This window comes from Chrysochloris asiatica, unplaced genomic scaffold (assembly GCF_000296735.1).
Source record: "Chrysochloris asiatica unplaced genomic scaffold, ChrAsi1.0 scaffold00003, whole genome shotgun sequence".
NCBI lineage: Eukaryota > Metazoa > Chordata > Mammalia > Afrosoricida > Chrysochloridae > Chrysochloris > Chrysochloris asiatica.
In genome coordinates this window covers 43,118,364-43,137,067 of record NW_006408521.1, presented here as the reverse complement: position 1 = coordinate 43,137,067, position 18,704 = coordinate 43,118,364, and the positions used below count along the sequence as shown (strand labels likewise).

The 18,704-nt window shown below is 38.4% G+C and overlaps 1 protein-coding gene across 1 annotated transcript in view; it reads right to left on the bottom strand.

Moving 5' to 3' along the window:
* Positions 1-7,164: 7,164 nt before the first annotated feature.
* Positions 7,165-18,704, bottom strand: part of NHLRC2 (NHL repeat containing 2) — a 41,570-nt gene continuing 30,030 nt past the window's right edge. The window contains exons 7-11 of the mRNA XM_006831372.1: positions 17,026-17,257; positions 16,015-16,137; positions 14,295-14,504; positions 12,952-13,171; positions 7,165-7,562 (exon numbers count right to left, since the gene is read on the bottom strand). Of these exons, the coding sequence (XP_006831435.1) occupies positions 7,306-7,562; positions 12,952-13,171; positions 14,295-14,504; positions 16,015-16,137; positions 17,026-17,257 (1,042 nt within the window). The 3' untranslated portion in view covers positions 7,165-7,305. The remainder of the gene's footprint in view (positions 7,563-12,951; positions 13,172-14,294; positions 14,505-16,014; positions 16,138-17,025; positions 17,258-18,704) is intronic.

Sequence of the window (18,704 nt, the reverse complement as noted above, 5' to 3'; positions counted from 1 at the left end):
CATCCACATAGAAATGACTGTAATTAAAAATTTTCAGAACTAATTCTTGATGTACTCTAATTGAGAGAACTCAAACTTAAAAAAAAAAATAACCTACGTAAAATATAATTAGGAAGGTATAACCTCAAAGTAGAAAGAAATGAATTTTGAGTAACATTTAAGTAATATTGTTACCCTTCTTGGAAAACCAAGATACTATTAGAAACTCTAGGGGGGAAAAATCCATTGCAACAAAAACATTCACCTGTAATTTGTGTATGACCATACATAGTGCCTCACTGAAACGTCTACATAAACTACTACCGCTTGTTTGGAAAAGCTCAAGGTGTGGAGAGGAAGTGGCAGGGTATTTTTAATAGGTAAAACTGGATGATGAATATCACAGGCCTGCATGAACCATACAATTGTCCTCTATACAAACACTTGCCAGCATTTTAAATCATAAAGAACACAACAGGTAACCCACACTCTAGAAGCTCATGGAATGAATGTTTGTGGTGAGACTAAGAACAATGACCACAAATCCTAAAAATAGAAAAGTTACAAGGTAGAATCCTGCTTTAGACATGTATTTTTATGAGCCTTCAGTAACATACTTTAAAATAATTAACCTGATTTTATTGTTTGTCTGTGGAATGTAGTTCTCAAAAGTATAGCATACTAAGAGCCCTAGTGTTATTTTGGGTTAAGCGCTGGGCTGTTAACTGTAAGGTTTGCAGTTCAAATCCACAAGCTGCTCTGAGGGAGCTAGATGTGGCTGTCTGCTCCCATAAAGACTTATAGTTTTGGAAGCCCTATGGAGGGTTGCTATGGGTCAGAATCGACTCGATGGCAGTGGGTCTCTTGGATTTATAGCATATTACATAACGAGAAATTAGAATACACTGTTTAAGCAGGGCATAGTAAAAGCCGAGGGTGGAATTTTTTTCTGTACTTCTGTACATTGCGGTCTCATTCCACTTGTTTTAAAATATAAATATGTAGCCAAGTATACTAAAAGCAAAAGGTAGTAAACTGCCCATAAAAAGCAGTCTCAAGTTTTTAAACATTAAAAAAGTTGACAAGTTTACTTAAAAATATGGCTGAAAAATACCAAGTCTGTAGTTTCTGCTTAAAGAGGGAGGAATTCATGCCATGCCTTGATAGGTACAAAGCGCTGTGTAGCAGCTGGATGCCGGCATAGGTAGGGGAATGTATTTGGAAATACTTGCAATGTTTTCCTTTAGTCTTGGGGTTTCAGGTCCTTTAGTACACTTGAAAGTGACATGCCAGCCAAGAAGAGGGACATGCCACACACTGAGTAACTATCGCTAGGCAAACATTCCACAAGGATCCAGGGTTCTGCCTTTTCATCTCTCACCTTTGAAAATAATTAAACCCAATCAGCACAGTGGGAAAGGCAGGGGTGTAATCTGCCAAGCTGGCCAGGCTGCCTCCTGCTCCACCCCTCTCCCCAGGTTCTCTGTGGGCAGAGGTCCAGGGTTAGGTAACCTGTGTGTGTACACTTAAAGCATTATGTGGTCACCTCTTCAAGTAGATGGGCATTTCCTTATGGACTTTAAGAATGAGATTTTATAACAAAATCAACAAATTCCTCATTATAGCTTATGTCTAATCTAACACCCAGGTGTGTAGCATGTTACTTCACTCCTTTTAATGGCTAGTGCTGAAGGAGAGGTTAATGCTAATGAATATTTTACTAGGATGTATTGGAATCACTGTAGACTGCCATCTAGGAAACAAGTAAGCAGAAGACTTTGTGTCAGAACAGACTGGCCAACTATGTTTCTAGAGCCCACTTTGGCTCTTAAAACAAATTCTTTTGAATTCGAGCAAGCTTTTGTGGTTTGAGACAGTTCTATGCTAAGAATTCTATGACAAGGTCATATTAAAATAATACTGTTGGAACTAACATTAGAAACTTAATTAATCTTTAATACATCCATCACCAAGAAAAACTCTTAATACCGAAATTGTAGAAAGTACATAAAATCTTCTGGCAAACAATTATACGAGACTGTTTTGGATGTGGAATGATGAGAATATAGCAAAAGTTCAAAAAATTTATATAACGAAATACATTTATTTTAAACTTCAACAGCAGCACTGCTAGCCCTTTTTGGATCTATGGACGTACTAGTCACTATATAAAGACTATTAAAGATTTGTTAAAAAAATCTGAGAGGCACTATGTAGTCCTGGTGTGGCGCTGTAGATAAGCACCAGACTGCTAACCACCAGGTTAGCCATTCAAACCCACTAGGCACTCTTGGAAACCCTGTGCAGGGTTGCTATGAGTCAGAACTGACCCGACAGCACTAAACACCATAGTGGTTAATGTGGTTACGCAGCCTCCAACCTCCAACCCTAGCTCTTTGCTTCCAAAACATGTGACCTTGATTAGGTCCAACTCTTTCCTCATCTATTAAATACAAAACACACAACATCTGCTCAGAAAGCTGTTGTGAGGATTCAATAAATTAACACATAAAAAAAGCAAATGCCTGGTACAGAGTAAGCACTTAATAAATGGTTAGCTGTTATTTTTCTTACTTTATTTAAATACTGCAAAGGTTTAAGAGTGTGTTCATACAGTAAATAAGAGCTCTTCATTTCGCCGTTTCCCCTCTCCATGTAAGAGTAGAACTAGGGATGAGAAGACCTATCTGGAATCTCAGATCCACCATGACCAGATTCATGCTTTAGTCACTGGGCCTGGCTGACCATCAACATGCTGCGGCCATTTCCTCCTCTGTAAAACGGTGTGGTGCTGGAGGGTCAGCACTGGGCTGCTAACCGCAAGGCTGGAGCTTCAACCCCATCAGCTACTCCTTGGGAACACTATACCGAGTCACTATGTGTAGGAACTCGACGGCACTTAACAACACCAAAACGGACATAACATTTACAAGGCAGTTTTGAAGCTCAGCTGAGGCCACACACATGAAAGCACTGAAGACTGGACAGCACTCTTAGTGGTAAAGACACCTGGCAAAGATTTGTTAGTCTCCTGGTGCAAGTTGGTGGACACTTGTACAGAAATGTGGCTCAGGGTGAGTGTGTCTGGACCCTCTTAAAGGAAGTTTATTATTCAGAGTTCCAGAAGGTGGTTCTTTTAAAAAACAAAACTGTAGGTTTGCCTCTTTATAAGTTTACAACTGCTTCACAAAATAGGAATAAGCTCTGCTATCAAACTATATTCCACTCCTGAGGCCCACTTCTCTGGAGAGTGTAATAGAGAGCTGGCAAGGAAATAGCTTTCTCCTTTAGGAACTGTAGTTGCAAAGAAAATGTCAGACGTGTGGCTACAGTCAGACATGTTAATCAAGACAAAACTCAGAAATCTAACTAATTACCAAATGCCAAATGCTTTACACAGTTTCACCATGTCCTGACAGCACCACCACGATGTAGGTAGATCAGTCCACTTTACAGAATTAAATCCAACTGACTCTAAAGTTGGTGATTTTAACCATTACACAATAAAAACACACAAAGAAAAAAGGCACAATTATTTCTATCTTGACCAAGTCGTAAAGTTAAGTAAAGAGATTTGGTAGACCAAAAACCTCTAAAGTATGTTCTGATCTTTGGTAATAAAAGTGACTTGAGAAAGGTTACCACAAAGTAAATGCTTACTATACAGTTAATTTTAAATCTCTAAAAAATATTTACAGTTTCATTTTCTTACTTTGAAATTTTACCCATTGCTCATTATAAAAAACTAACAGAAAAATAGACCTAAAAGCTCTATAGTGGCTTCATTCTGAGGAGGCACTGCTGCCATATTCCATGGGCATAGTACATTTTTGGTGATTGTTCTTAAATATGGTGTCAAATAGATAAGTAAAGTTTTTTAAATTTGCAAATATAAACTAACAGTAAATTTTATAGAAAAGAATATTATTTCAGAGGTATACAAGGGGACTTCAAAAAGTTTGTGGAAAAATTCCATTATCTTTTAACTCCATTTTTGCATGAATGTTTTGAAGCCCCTTCATATGTTTTCAATATTGACCCCAAATATTCATTATTAAAAAAACATGACTAGTTTACTTCAGTAGTATTATCCCCAAAACTATAATGATCATAAAATAGGTGTGGGAAACCCTGGAATAATCTTTGTATCTGTTTAATGTGCACACACACATTAACACTTTCTTGGCTGTGTTAAGATTTATAGCTGTCTACAGGTTTGTTAATTCTACAACTAAATATATCGTTAGAATAGCTAAAGAGAAAATTGTTTCTCAGTCACTGACTTTTGCCAAAGTTAGATCTATGGGTGATTCAACTGCCAAGTTCCATTTTTTCATATAAGGGTTAAATATTTGCTTAAGACAGACAGCATACTCCAGATAAGCAAAATTCTTTACAAGAATCAAACCAACACTGAGGGAGTACAAGTTCAGGAAAAAAACTTCTACCTTTTGTGATATTATACCACAAAGAGGGGAGGGCAAAAAGTGACAGAACAGCAAAACAACTTAGGACAAAGATTCCATGTAAAATGCTAAAACGTAGACAGCTACATACCATAGCACTTGGCTTAGTCTTACACTAAAATCTTACTCTTTTAAAACTGTGACTGGACATAATAATTTATGCAATAGTAAAAGCAGAAGCTTGAACCACCGATCATGTGGCTAGCAGTCCAGTGCTTATCCTACAGACTACACACACACACACACACACACACACACACACACACACACACAAAATGGTATGAAAAATGCACAGAAGTCCTTACAGAAAACAGAAGGTAGACTAGGATCAAAACGAAAGTTCTTAGTGCTTCACTATTATATAAGAGGTTCATGTTAGTCCCAAATTCTAGGAACCTACTCATATTACTTTGGTACTATTTACTTAAAACCATACCCATCTACTATAAAATATAATTTTTAATGTAAAAACAAAAAAAAAAAACCACCCCAATGCAGACAGGTGGCTAGGTAAGCATAAGAGTGCTCATTAACACTGTACTTGGAAAATCAAGAAAAGTATATTCATAAGACTCACCTAAAATAGTCTAGGCAAACAGAGACAAAATTGCTGAATTGTTTCTGAATTTTTAACTTACATGAAAATACATTAATGAATACGTATGTATTTGTGTATTCATTATACTGAAAAACAAATTGCCAAGTATTTCTAAATGAGTAGGTTATAAGCGCATACATACACTTCGCTTAGAAAGTGAAACTGCTTATATTCTAAATAGGAAATGACTGAGGCAGAATGCTTGATCCTGGCAAAAAGAAGTTAATCAAATAAGAATAAAAGTGAGCAACTCCTACTCTCAAGAAATGAATATATTAGTGATGGACATTGTTTTTGTTACAGACGTTTTTTTTTCTTTTGAGAGACAGCTTATGAGGTAATGACATATAATCTTAAACAGGATTAGTTTTAACTTGGTCTTTTAAAATCAGCATTAATATATATGTAAATTAAAGTCATGATCTATGTATTTCAAAATCTCAGTGATTCAACTAATCTAAATAAAATAAGGGAATATTATGTTTCAAATTATGAACTAGTGGGCAGAAGGCAGTGCTTAAAAGATTTTACTTGAGTGCTAGCATTGTTATAGAAGGGGAAGAAAAGGCACATTGTGCCATGTTGTCTAAAAATACTATTGCATACACAAATATAATTTACCTGATGTTTTAAAAATCTGACCATCTGATTAAATCACAAACATGTTCATCACTTTCAGGACAAACAAGAACAGGCTTTTAAAAAGTTAAAAAGTTAAATTTTTTTTCAGTGTTATCTTCAGTAGTTGCTTCTTTGGGGATTAAAAAGAATAGAAGAATGCTATCAGTCCCTGTGGCGCCTTAATAAAGACTATTAGGAGGTAGCGCAGTAGGTTAAGCACTGGGCTGCAAAGCCAAAGGTCAGCAGCTCAAATCCACCAGCTGTTCTGTGGTACAACATGGGGAAGTCTGCTTCTGTAAGGTGTAGAGCCACGGAGCCCCTATGTAGCAGTTCTGCTCTGCTCTCCAGGGCTCTGAGGGTTGGAGCCCACTACGGGGTTGTTTTTTGTTTTTGTTAATAGCGTTGATAACAAGGAAGCATTTCACATGGACAGTTTCACTTTGAAGGATTAAAATGTGCTTGAAAAAAAAATGCACAAAACAATTTCAATTCTGAACAAGGCATCAAACTTAACCAAATAAAATCACAATAAAACAAAACTCCAACAAATTGACATTTAATGTCATTTTAAATGTAAATTTCTAAGCTAGCACACAAACCCATTATCACTGGTTTCAAGGGTCAGCGTGAATTCCTTAAGAGCTAAATAATATCATAGACAGAAATGTAGTTCTCAATTCTTTTCTCCTTGAAAGTCATACTACTTAAGGGAGCTCAATTTTTTCTGTGTCCATTCAGAAAAAGTTAAAAGAAATGGGTTTGTTGTTGTTATTGTTAAGTGCCGTTGATTTGGTTCCAACCCCGGTCAAGTCGGCTCCAAACCAAAGCAACCCTGTATAGGGTTTCTGAGAAGCAGCTGGTAAGCTTGAACTGCCGACCCTGCAGTGCAACAAGCTTTACAGTCTGGTGTATTAACCCACTGCGCCAACCAGGACACCACAGAAATGGGTTTATGCATCCTTATAAAGACTTTATCTTCAACTTCATCTCTATAAAGTTAGAAGGCATTAATAATGGTATGATAAACAACAAACAATTTATAATAAAAACAGATCAAAACTCTTTAACTGTATTTTCAACTGAGACAATCAGAGATGAGAATAAAGAACAACACTTGCCACTCAGGTACGCTGTAAACTTCTACTGTGCTTAGAAGTCTTTCCCCAGCCTCACTCCCCCAAAACACACCTTGTTTTAAAACAGGACCTCAGGCCTGGAATGGCAGGTGTTCTTACACAATATGGAGACTAGTCTGTAAAACTGAGACAGTCAAATGTGCTGACTGCGATTAACAAAGGTAGAAAAAGTGCGTTAAAATATAATTGGTATTAATCACAGTATTCACTGCTTATTACCGTATGAGAATATTCTATAGTACAGTGTGCCAAAGAGCAGCACAGATAACAAGACTGTGGTTCAAATGATGATCAATACTTAGCTGGTCCAAAGCCAAGAATGAAGGAATTTGCGTATAATAAATAAGTAGGAAAAGAGTGGAATTTTATTTTAATATCTGCTACTAGAATTGAAGTAAGAGGCTTCTTGGTATCATGGAAGCAGAAAAAAAAATGTTCTTCCTAAGTGACAGTGATGGTGAGGATGAAGGCAGGAAGCTGTGGAGGTGAGTGGCTAGCTAGCTAGCTAAAACACGTATCTCAGTTCAACCGGAGCTGTGGTAGCTGGTAGCGTATCAGTTATTTGTAAAGGCTGACTGAACACAATCCCCTTCATCATACAGGCACTGCTGTCTGCGCTGCAGTAATAAAGAAACACCCTGATGGACACAACGGCTTTCAGTGATAAACAGTCGTCGGGAATCTGTAGTGATATTGTTGGCTGATTGAAAATGCTCTCTATTTCTCCAGATGACGCCTGTCCTTGAAAAAGCCATTCATTGCCTAGAAAATAAAAGAAGTTATTAAGACTATGTAAGATGACAAGCAGGACATTAGAAATACCTTTCGAAGACTAGATTCATTTAGTCAACAGATATTTACAGTCTCCGAGTAACCAGCAGTATACTTTTTTTGTGCAAAGGACATTCGGTATAAATTAGGAATAATGAACACCAGTAACAAATTCCCAGTCTAATAACTTTCATGCAAATTATTAAAATTTTTCATGTTTGAACACTTCAAAATAAATGATAAATTTCTCTTTACTAAAATCAAGTTGAATATTGCAAATATGGTCAGAGATCTTAAATCCCTGAGGTTAAAATTAAACCTATTATGTTTCAGAAATAAACATGATGGGATACTTGAAAAAATAAAATAATTTTTTGAAAGAGATAAAAGCCTTCAGGAATAGGAAAAAAAAAAAAATCTGTGTAGGAAACATAAACATGTACAACTCTGCAATGACTTTCTAGATAAGATGATTATTAAAAAAAACACACTGATATCTATAGAAACAGATAATGTTGCACTATTATTTCCATGGGCTCAATGCAAAAGCTAAGCGATTCTATATCCACCTTATTTTTATACATAAACTCTTTATACACTTAAATATGTAGATTTTTCAATATAACTGTTATTTTTAAAATATAACTACATAAATAGTTATATTTTCTATATAACTAAATGATGTAAGCCTCAGGGTATTCAAAAAATATCTATTCAGAAGGAACATGTGTGTCACACTGAATAAGCACAGGTTTACACCAACCTGCACCTTTAGAGGATGGCAGGTACCAAAATCTTCCATCTCCTGTCAGAAAAATGTATGCTGCACTTCCTGACCACTTCAAGTCCAACGGAACACACTCTAATAACGTTCCGCTGACTCGGGGCCATCTGTCCAGCAAAGGGCCACCTGTTGAACTGTGCTGAAATTTTATGTCCACTTTTAAGACTTTCGATCTCTTTCCTTAGATCTCAGCATGTGCCAAAGGTGACAAAAGAAGCCGCCTCTGCTGGGTAACGGTTATTGCTTAGAACATTCTGTTGGTTGACAAGAAAATCTAAGGTGATCAATAGTCTTAATAGTATGGAAAAGGCAAAAGGCCAGAATCTAAATATTTAAGAGCAGAGATCTGATTCAGGAGCTTTTTAAAACTTGTTTTAGCGTTCTTTGTTTTTTTTCATTGTTTCTGGCGTGGGGAGTAAGTCTTATTTAATGTGTGATATTGCTACAAATCAGATTAGTAGAGAACTTTTATTTTAAATCAAAACAGGAAGATAATAAACTGTTATTTTAATGTCAATTAGAGAAATAAAACACAGGAAATAGTTCTTGGGATCCTTTCTGTATGCGCTGCATGTGAGGTCTGTGCAGGTAGGGTTACAATATGCCAGGGGGCGTCCAAGCTGCTGCTCCTTTGTTTGGCTTAAAACCCTCACACATGCCACCTTGCTATGATTATGTAGACAAAATTACAGAAAATGGCCTTCAATCTTAAGTGGATAAATGTACCTTATGATTTTTTTAAACCTTAAATAATTTGAATTCTTTTCTGAAAGCTTATTTGTTCCTATGACTAAAATGGAGTCAGTATCTTAGATAAATAATAAAATAGCTAAATATTTACTCTACAGACTACTTCACTTTCCTTTAACACTATGCAAATTTTGTATCTCAAATGACTCAATATTAATTTGTGTGTTTAACAAAGCAGAGTTAAAACAAACATGTTAACTTGTTAATACCCATCTTTAAAAATCAATACTGCGCCCTTTAATTACACAGAGAGATGAAATGAACAGTGATTTTGCACTGTGTTCAGAGTTACAGTTAGACTGGAGCCTAGGGCACACACTAAACCTACAGAGGGTAGTGGGACAGACAGAGTTTGAATACTGATGCTCAGCTCTCTCCCTAGGGGGATAACATGTTGGCAGGGTGAGAGTGCCTACAGGGTACTCCGAATGTACCAAGGTGGAACGCATGAAGCCTAGATTTGGGTAATGTACCAAAGAAAAGTGCATGAGAGGGTTGAGGAAGGAAGAGCTGGGAGGAACCAGAGGCCTGAGAACTTGTGAAAGAGCATGGGAGACTAGGGCAGAGGCAGACCATTAGCCGACATAACTGACACTTTACTTTAAAATCACTGTCCACTCTTACAGATGTTAGGAAGCTCTACTGTCAGATAGGCAGTGTACTGATTCCTCATCATCTGTTAACATGGATTAGTGAGTAGATCGTCACTATAATACTGAAATAAGGAGCTAGAGCACACTGATTCCTAGGCAAATTCAAGTCTTTACATAATTCATAGTACTTGACTATTCTGAAAATACACTTAAACAGCACTTAGATTAAAAGACACTTAGATGAAAAGGCACAAGTTGGTCAGTGAGGACAAAGGCAATGCCTGCATTCTGATCAAGTAAGTCATTCATTTGTGCTCACCTCCCGATCTTCCACCTCAGCAGAAAGAGGAGGCGTCCTGCTCCCATAAAGAGTCACATCCTCAGAAACTATATAGGGTTCCCGCGAGTGCGCACCCATTCCATGGCACACCACCACCACCTATCTTCCAACAGTGTTCATTTCTCTGTTTAGGCATCTGTCTTCTTGTAGTAAGTTCTACCTTTGGTGTCATGCTAGTAACTGGCAAAGTCAAGTACTAATGATAGTATTGCAATACAATGAACAATAATCGAAAGCACTAAAACATGTGATTTAAAAAGGTAAAAGACAATAAATAACAGAATCAAACATCAGAATCGATAAGGGCTTATGTTAAGTTACTTCAATTAAAAGAATGTGGGATTTTCTCCTCCCCCCACGGGATTTTTCAATGGAAGATGGATGTCATCTTTAGGGGAAATCTGGCATCTGTCACAGCATTGCTGGAAGGAGCAGTGGGAAGTAATACTAGCTCAGGATTCTAGACATGGAAGTGGACTGATCACCTACTAATGAACACTACTGAGTCAGGGACTACTCTACCTCAACACCCTTGTGGCTAACCTTGACTGCACAAGACAGGCTCCAAATTCATGAGAGCTGAAATCAAGTGGACCCAAAGCTGTTCGGCAATCACAAAGTGCTATCCCAGTCTAGTCCCTCCCCCACAACCCCTTCACTATCAGCTGTGGCCTTGCTTCTGGCTTACTAAGAGAAGCTTCTCCTCCACAGCTACCTGTCCTCCCTGTCTGTCCTTACCATGAAGTATCCAAATTCCAGGCAGAGGCAACTCTCCACCAGCGCCCAGAGAGCACCGCCCTCTCCCCCAAGCCTTCAGGGCATTACTGCTCCAGGACCCATCCCACGCCTGCTTTGCCCTACCGATTCTTTGCCATCAATATACCAAATATGCTCTTCTCTCAACTCTATTTCCTCCTTCTAGAAACCACCCTAGGTTCTCCATAATTGTTTAGCTAATCTCCTCGGAGAGTTGTCTATACTTATTTGCCCATTTCCTCTTTTTTGACCACTCTCACCAGGCACTGCCTCCACCATTTGGAAACAGCTCTGGTGAAAGGCACTAATGAACTCTATGCTGCTAAAGAAATCATCATCAATTTGGGTCCTTTCCTTACTGATCTATCAATAGAATCTGACACAGCTAGTCACTGTTTGCCTGGACTCTCTTGGCCTTCCCGCTCCCGGTCATGGCTTTACGCTGGCCTGTTCCTCTAAGTGCAGTCCACAGCTGCTAAGAAGACACAACGCAAGGCGAGAAAAGTCCAGAAATTGAGAGTAAGCACTTAGAAACTTTTATAGTAATTTGATTTTGTCATGACATCCAAGTGTGTAAGTGGTGGCTCTGAATTTTGCATGTCTTTTTGAAAGATTCATTTCTAGGTTTTATGGTCCTGGAGCCAGTTTGAGACAGAAAAGCACATAATGGGAACAGCAGGAAACTAAGAACTAGCAACTGATTCAAATTCCAGCTATATATATGCCCTTGGGAAAGTCACTTCATCTCTTTAAGTCATTAGTTTCTCATTTGTCAAACAAGGAAGTTAATAGATGGTGTCCTGACGCTTCTCAGCGCTAATACTCAGGACCATTCTAAGATGCCAGCAGGCTGCGTGAGTGATGGACTGGCCCAATAGAGAACAGGAGAAGGGATGCTGAAATAGGCATGGCTGGAGTTAAATGGCATTAACATTTTCCTCCATTTAAATCAAAGGATTGAGGGAAAATAGAATGGTATCTTAAGCAAAACATCTGACATTGGAGAAAAGAAAATTTGTTTTGTAAAGCACGACTCGTTTCAGTCTTTATAAAAGGTCTCACACAAACAGTTCTTATCCTACCAACAATACAGGCTGTCCCCAGGTTACGAATGTCCAATTTAGGGACAACTCCTGGTGGGGGTGGTTATAAGCCGTGGAATTGGTTCTGATGCATAGTGACCCCGTGTAGGGTTTCTGAGGCTGTAAATCTTTACGGAGCAGAAAGCCTCAGCTTTCTCTAATGAACAGCTGGTAGTTTCGAACCGCTGATCTTGAGGTTAACAGTCCGACTCGCAACCACTATGCTATCAGAGATCGTTAGGGACAACTCCTACTTGCCTTAGATAATATATAAACTTGCCCTCACTTTGAAATGATTGAACCAACTACTTCTCGCAACAAAGTCTCATTACAGTCACCTTCACTTGGTGCACCTGCAGTTTTTAAACACTTGAAACAGTTTCAAGCCTCTTCTTGCACCAAAGTAAGGCTGAATTAAGAACTGTATGCATTTGTTCTGATTTACCTACCAATTCTTAAAGACACAATTAATTAGGAGCTCTTGTTTATAACCTGGGAAATGCCTTTATTCCCAAAAGGTTATTTCAGGAGTATCTGCAAGCCTTGATACTCCTTTACTCTCCCAAACCAGTGGGCTGATGCTGAAACTTTCATTTGGCATTTAAGGCTTTTATTTTAAAATGCTAATTTCTAAGAAAACAGACTGTGAAAACACGTAGCAAATGAAGGGCCTGAAAGAGGGAAAGAGAGGAATGCAAAAAGGTAAAAGATATTAAATAAGGAGGCGTCATTTTATTTTTCCATGTCAGGCTTTTCAACTATAAGTGTTTTTATCTGGGAACAAGATACTGGGAACTAGGTTAGAATAAAAGAAGCGGTACAGCGAAGTCTATATCCCAAGAAACAGTGCTAACAACTGACACGTAACTTGGGGTGAGCAGTTTAAAAGGAAGGGAGAATCTTACAGACTAGATAGAAAAAGCTACCAAAGTGGGGATTGATCTGGATTCATTTTCCTATCATCTTTCTCCAATCCTGCCCAACTACAGAGTGAAAACAACAAATGAGAAAGATTACTACAATAAACAAAAAGAACGTATGGGATATAATAGTTGCAAGGTTTTAATAGTCATACCTTCAGCTGTTAGAGACCAACAACTGGGTGCTCCTTCAGTTAGCTTTGTTCCTGATGGGAGGTCTAATTTTAGCTTGAACTGAAGAGTCTGGCCTGGAGATGCAGTCACTGGGGAGAGACTAATGTTTGGAGCGGATTTAGGCAGTTTGGGTAATGTCTTCTGTTTGTCTAGTGGGAACGGGCCATCTACCACAGCATTCTCAGAGCTGATGACAGGGAGCTACAAAACAAGAAAACCAGTCATTAAATCACAAATACTTCACAGTAACTGCAGAGTGAGAGTGCTTATTTTTAAGACTTTAGTAGAAAATAAAGTTCTATGTCAAAGAAACAACTACCACTCTAGTCTGAACTAGAATGCAGGTTCAGTTAGATGTCCTCAAGGTTATTTTGTACGAACAGAAATAATTTCAGCTGGCAAAATATTACCAACACAAATGAGGGAGAATTAACTTAATTGTCTGATTTAGAGGTGGCAAAAACTCAAGCACATTATCAATTTAAAGGCAGTGAATCTAATACACATTCTCAGAATTTTCATTGCCAAAGATATTGTACATAATATACCAGAAATTATGTCAATCAAGAAAAATGACACCTGTAATGGTTATCTGTGTTTTTATTTAAAAATATATACCTTAGAAATTCCTACAATTTTAGAAAAAAAAATTATTGCTGAGATACTTGGCAATGGACATGTGTCCCTTAAAATGCTATAGACCATGCCCATATCTTTAAACATTGGTTAGAACTTAGTTTCTTCTGGTCTAATTATAAATGTCTTGAAAAATGTGGTTTCTGGAACTTCATGAAGCAGATTATCTGTTAATAGATTCAGTGTGGAAAATAATGATCACACATTAATGTAAGGAATATTAAAAAATAAGAACCCAACCCACAGCGTATGTGGGAGTAGTGTGTGTTGTGTATCCACCCCTCTGGGCTTTTTTTGAAGTTTTTCAAACTCTCAGCACAGATGAAACAATGAAGTATAACATAACATCCTGAAAGGATTCCTTATTGGTTAAATGAGCGAATTACACATTGTAGGACTTACTTACCACTCTGATAGTATAGTGGGTTACAAGCTGGGCTGCTAATTTAAGTTCAGCAGTTTGAATCTACCAGTTGCTCCGAGGGAGAAAGATGAAGCTTTCTGCTCCCATAAAGATTTAGCCTCAGAAACCCTCTGAGGGTTGCTCTGAGTTGGAAATGATTTCTCTTACTCCATGTATCCCCTGCTCCATTGGTGATGGTCTCATCAAAACCACCTGTCAGCGTTATGAGAACCTTGAGTCATTCTAAAAACGATACCCTTTAAATTATACTCCAAGATTACTCACCACAGAGATTGTTTTTGTTTCTAAATCCATAACTTTAATTTGATGATTATTTGTGTCTGCTACATATAATAACCGACCATTCTCTCCAATGCATAAGCCTCCTGGTTCATTAAAAGTTGACTCTGTAAAATTGGAACTGATGACATTACTTGCATCTCCTGTTCCTGCTAATGTTAAACAGTTTTTTGTTTTTGGGTCCACAACTTTAATCTATAGAAGAGAGAAAAGAGTATGAATCTGGTCAATCTCATGTTTGTGGTATGGCAGAGTAGTACACTACGAAGCAAGTTAGGGAACTTCTGATTACCATCACTACTCCTAGTAAGTCCAAGAAATTTCTATAACTTCTTGAAAAAGCCAAACATTCAAATTACCATCAAAGGAGAGACATTCCATCCCAAGCAGTAAAAGCACTGTAAAATTGCTTGTTATATTTTATGTTCTAGAAGCAATCTTAGATGGAATTACTTCTTTGCACTTGCTTTTCTTCACAGAGACATGCCTTCATAACTGAACTCATATGAGCATGTAACATTGACCGAAGATTGGCTATTTTTGCTGTAGTTAAAGATTTCCTGTTGCACCTTAATTACATTACTCTTACAGTTCCCTATGACAGAATGTTAGCATTCATTTCCCACTGATGTCTATAAAAAAGAAAAATGCACTGAAAACTGAAACAACAGAACAGACAGTATAGTAGAGACAAACATGGAAATGCTGCTGAAAATGGACTTATTTGCTAACAGGTAATGCAACTAACTACCTTATCAATGGAGAAAAGATTGAAGTTGTCAAGGACTTCATTCTTCTTGGATCAACTATCAACACTCACGAAAGCAGCAGTCAAGAAATCAAGTTCCATTAGGTAAATCTGCTGCACAAGACGTTTTTAAAGTGTTGAAGAGCAAAAATGTCAGCTTGAGGACTAAAATGCGCTTGACCCAAGCCATGGTATTTTCAATAACCTCATATGGATGCGAAAGCTGAACAGTGAATAAGGAAGATTGTAAAAAAATTGATGCTTTTGAGTTATGGGGTTGGAGAATATTGCAAGTGCCATGGGCTGCCAAAAGAACCAATAGATCCGTGTTGGAAGAAGTGCAGCCAGAGTGCTCCTTGGAGACCAGGATGGCCAAACTTCGTCTCTCATACTTAGGACATATAGTCAGGAGGGACCAGTCACTGGAGAAGGATATCATGTTTGGTAAGGTGGAGGGTCAGAGAAAAAGTGGAAGACCCCTAATGAGATAGACTGGCCAAGTGGCAGCATTGATGGACTCAATGTGGCAACAGTAGTGAGGTTGGATCGGGCAGTGTTTTGTTCTGTTGTGCATAAGGTCACTATGAGTCAGTACCGACTCGATGGCACCTAACAACAACAACAAATGCAACTATGCGACAGGGGAAAACGGTTCACTGTTACGCTAACAAATTCATTTCCCTGCTTTCAGCCTTCTTATTTGCTGAACAACATCCAGCTCTGAAGGGCTGAACTTCACAATCTTGGCCCACAGCCACTGGGCACTGGTTGGGTGATTTATCGGTTCTGAGTTCCATCACTTCTTTACCAAGACAAGACCAAGAAGAGAATAGAAGCAGCTGCAGACTGTTGACCCTCCCTGCGCTCTGGAATGACACTAGGAGGAGGTCTCACACATCTGGCAGCATTTCAAATCCCACGCAGGAAAACCAGCTGCTTAACCCTGTCAAAACTCACCTTGTGATTGTAGGAGTCTGCCACATAGAGTAAACTCCTTTTCTTGTCCCAAGTAACTCCAAGTGGATGCTGAAGCTTTCCATTAATTCCCACTCCATCAACATCACCAAAAGCAAATAAATTCTTTTTTTAAAAAAAGAAAGAAATAGCATTTATTAAAATGTTTACAGTGCTTTGTTGTATATAAAGTGAACATTTTGATTGTTGCATATGCTATTTCAGTTAAGGGAGAAAGGTCTGATTTCCATACCAGTGGGACTTGATTCCAGACTGGAACAATGACGGCATTCTGAGTCTGAACTAAGTGGTGGTGCTTACTAGTTTCAGTCACAACAGTTACACATCTGGTCGGGAGCAGGCTGCCTCTGCTAGACTGCGGCTTTTCTCAGCCCACTGACAACCACCTGAGTTACGTTTTTCTTTTCTCTCCAGTTAGTAATTAATGTTGCTGTTGTTAAGTGCCATAAAGTCAGCTCTGACTCAACAGCAACCCTGTGTAGGGTTTCCAAAGAGTGGCTGCTGGGTTTGAACTGCTGACGTTGCAGTTAGCTAGCCAGGGCTTATCCTACAGCACCACACTAGTACTTAATATGTGAGCTTCAATAATTTTATCTCCCTGAAGCATTATCACTTATACATAGCCAAGAAGAATCAGTTTATTTTTCTTGTTAAGTGCCGTTGAGTCGGTTCCGATCCATAGCGACCCTATACAGGGTTTCCAAGGGGCAACTGGTGACCTTGAACTGCCGACCTTGCAGTTCAAATGGCTTTGCAGTCTGGCGCATTAACCCACAGCGCCACACCAGGACTCCTTAGGTGGCTTCTATTACTGTTTCTTCATAGTCTGACTTCCTTTTGGTCTGATTTCTTTATAGTCTGACATTTCTTTTTCCATTTTAATTTATGAGACCAGGAACAACCTCTCCTACATTTCTGTCAATTCTCCACATTTCAGGGGACTGTGTGCGTGCTTGGTTACGTGTCTGGGCTCTCTGAGAGCGTTTTCATTACCGTGGGGTCTCTTTCTCCTCCTACGAGGTGCCTCACTGCTCCATCTCTCAGCGATACGGTTCTCACAGTACTGCTCTCACTATCGGCTACAAACAGGCAGCTCCAGGGCTCTTCCGAAGCCACAGAGAGCCCTGACGGTTGGGCAAAACCTGCCTTGTGAGGATACGCATTGTTTCGATTCTCTTCATTCCCACTCCCAGCAAAGCGAAGGCAGGTCCCTTTTTTCAGCTCTCTACAAAAAGACAGATTCATATGTAGTAGAGTCAACATTGGTAGAAATATATGTGAACGATCAAATCAATGATTATAAATATTGTTAGAAAAATATAGAGCTCTCGGTCTAGTTAAAATGAGTACCTTAGCGTTTATTTCAATCTTTAACTTATTTATCCACTGGGGGCACCCTTCGGATTTCCTTTGGTACACACAAAGCAGAAACCATTCTCAAAGGCCAGACGGGAAAACTCTGTCAGGTTCAGAATTATAAGAATGTCCAGATCATTGCTGGGATCGTTTTTTTCCCCTCTCCAAATGGCCAGACATAAATACAGTTTCATCCCATCTTTTCTTAGTTTCATGCAATATTAAGTTCTAAGAGAGAATTAAAAAGCTTATCTTGTTCTTGATAGTTTAAAGTTTAAATTTTCATTAACATTTTTTGTTTGTTTTAATCTACACTAACACTAGCAAAAGGGATTTAATGATTCATTTTGAAAAAGTCAAGTCACAGGCATTGCCCATTTTAGGAAACTTATTCAAGATTATGCTGTTCTAACTAAATGATGTTGGTAAGTGCCTAAGGGTCAGTTCCAACTCACAGTGACTCCAAACAGGGCTTCGAAGGAATGCTTGGTGTGTTTGAACTGCTGTCCTTGCGGTTCATATCAATTTCTTATATACATACACTAGAGGGTTTTCTGTTTAAAGGATCATTCCAATAATTATTTTTGTCGTCAGAGAAACTTTGACAATTTGGTTTCTTTTAAAAAGTAGTTTGTGCTACAGGGCTTGTAAGGAAGACACAGCATTGTCTGGTGTTGAGGGATGAGGCTAGGGTACAGCATGCAAGTATAAAACGACCACCAATGGCTTACTGGTTGACATATTCCTCATGCTAAGTTAGGTTGGGGATGGAGGATAGAGACAAAGAGATAGAGAATGCATAAAATACGGTCACTTACTCACATAAATTATAAATTAAACCAGACAGAAAAATATGTATAATAACTAATCCATAAAGCAAATAAACGAATGAGGACTTCTAACAGTTAAAAAAAAAAAAAATTCCCTTCATTAACTAAGAATAGAGAGAATGAGGTAGTGGTGTTTCGTGGAGTCGGTTCTAACTGATAGCCACCCTACATTGGGTTTCCGAGGCTGTAAATCTTTATGGGAGCAGAAAGCCCCATCTCCTGTGGAACCGCTGGTAGTTTCAAACTGCAAACCATGATACTAGCAGCCTGGCTCATAAACACTACACTACCAGAGCTCCTTAGAGAGAATGAGGAGAAACAGTAAATGCTAAACATTAGGAGTCATTACCACCTGAAGATCAGTCAGGAAAAAACAACAAAAAAACAAAACCACACCTTTTTTAAAAAAGAAAAAGCATCCTAAGATTAGGATGGAGGTCAACGTGGTCTGACTGACTAGATCCCTACTATGAATGAGGGGGACAC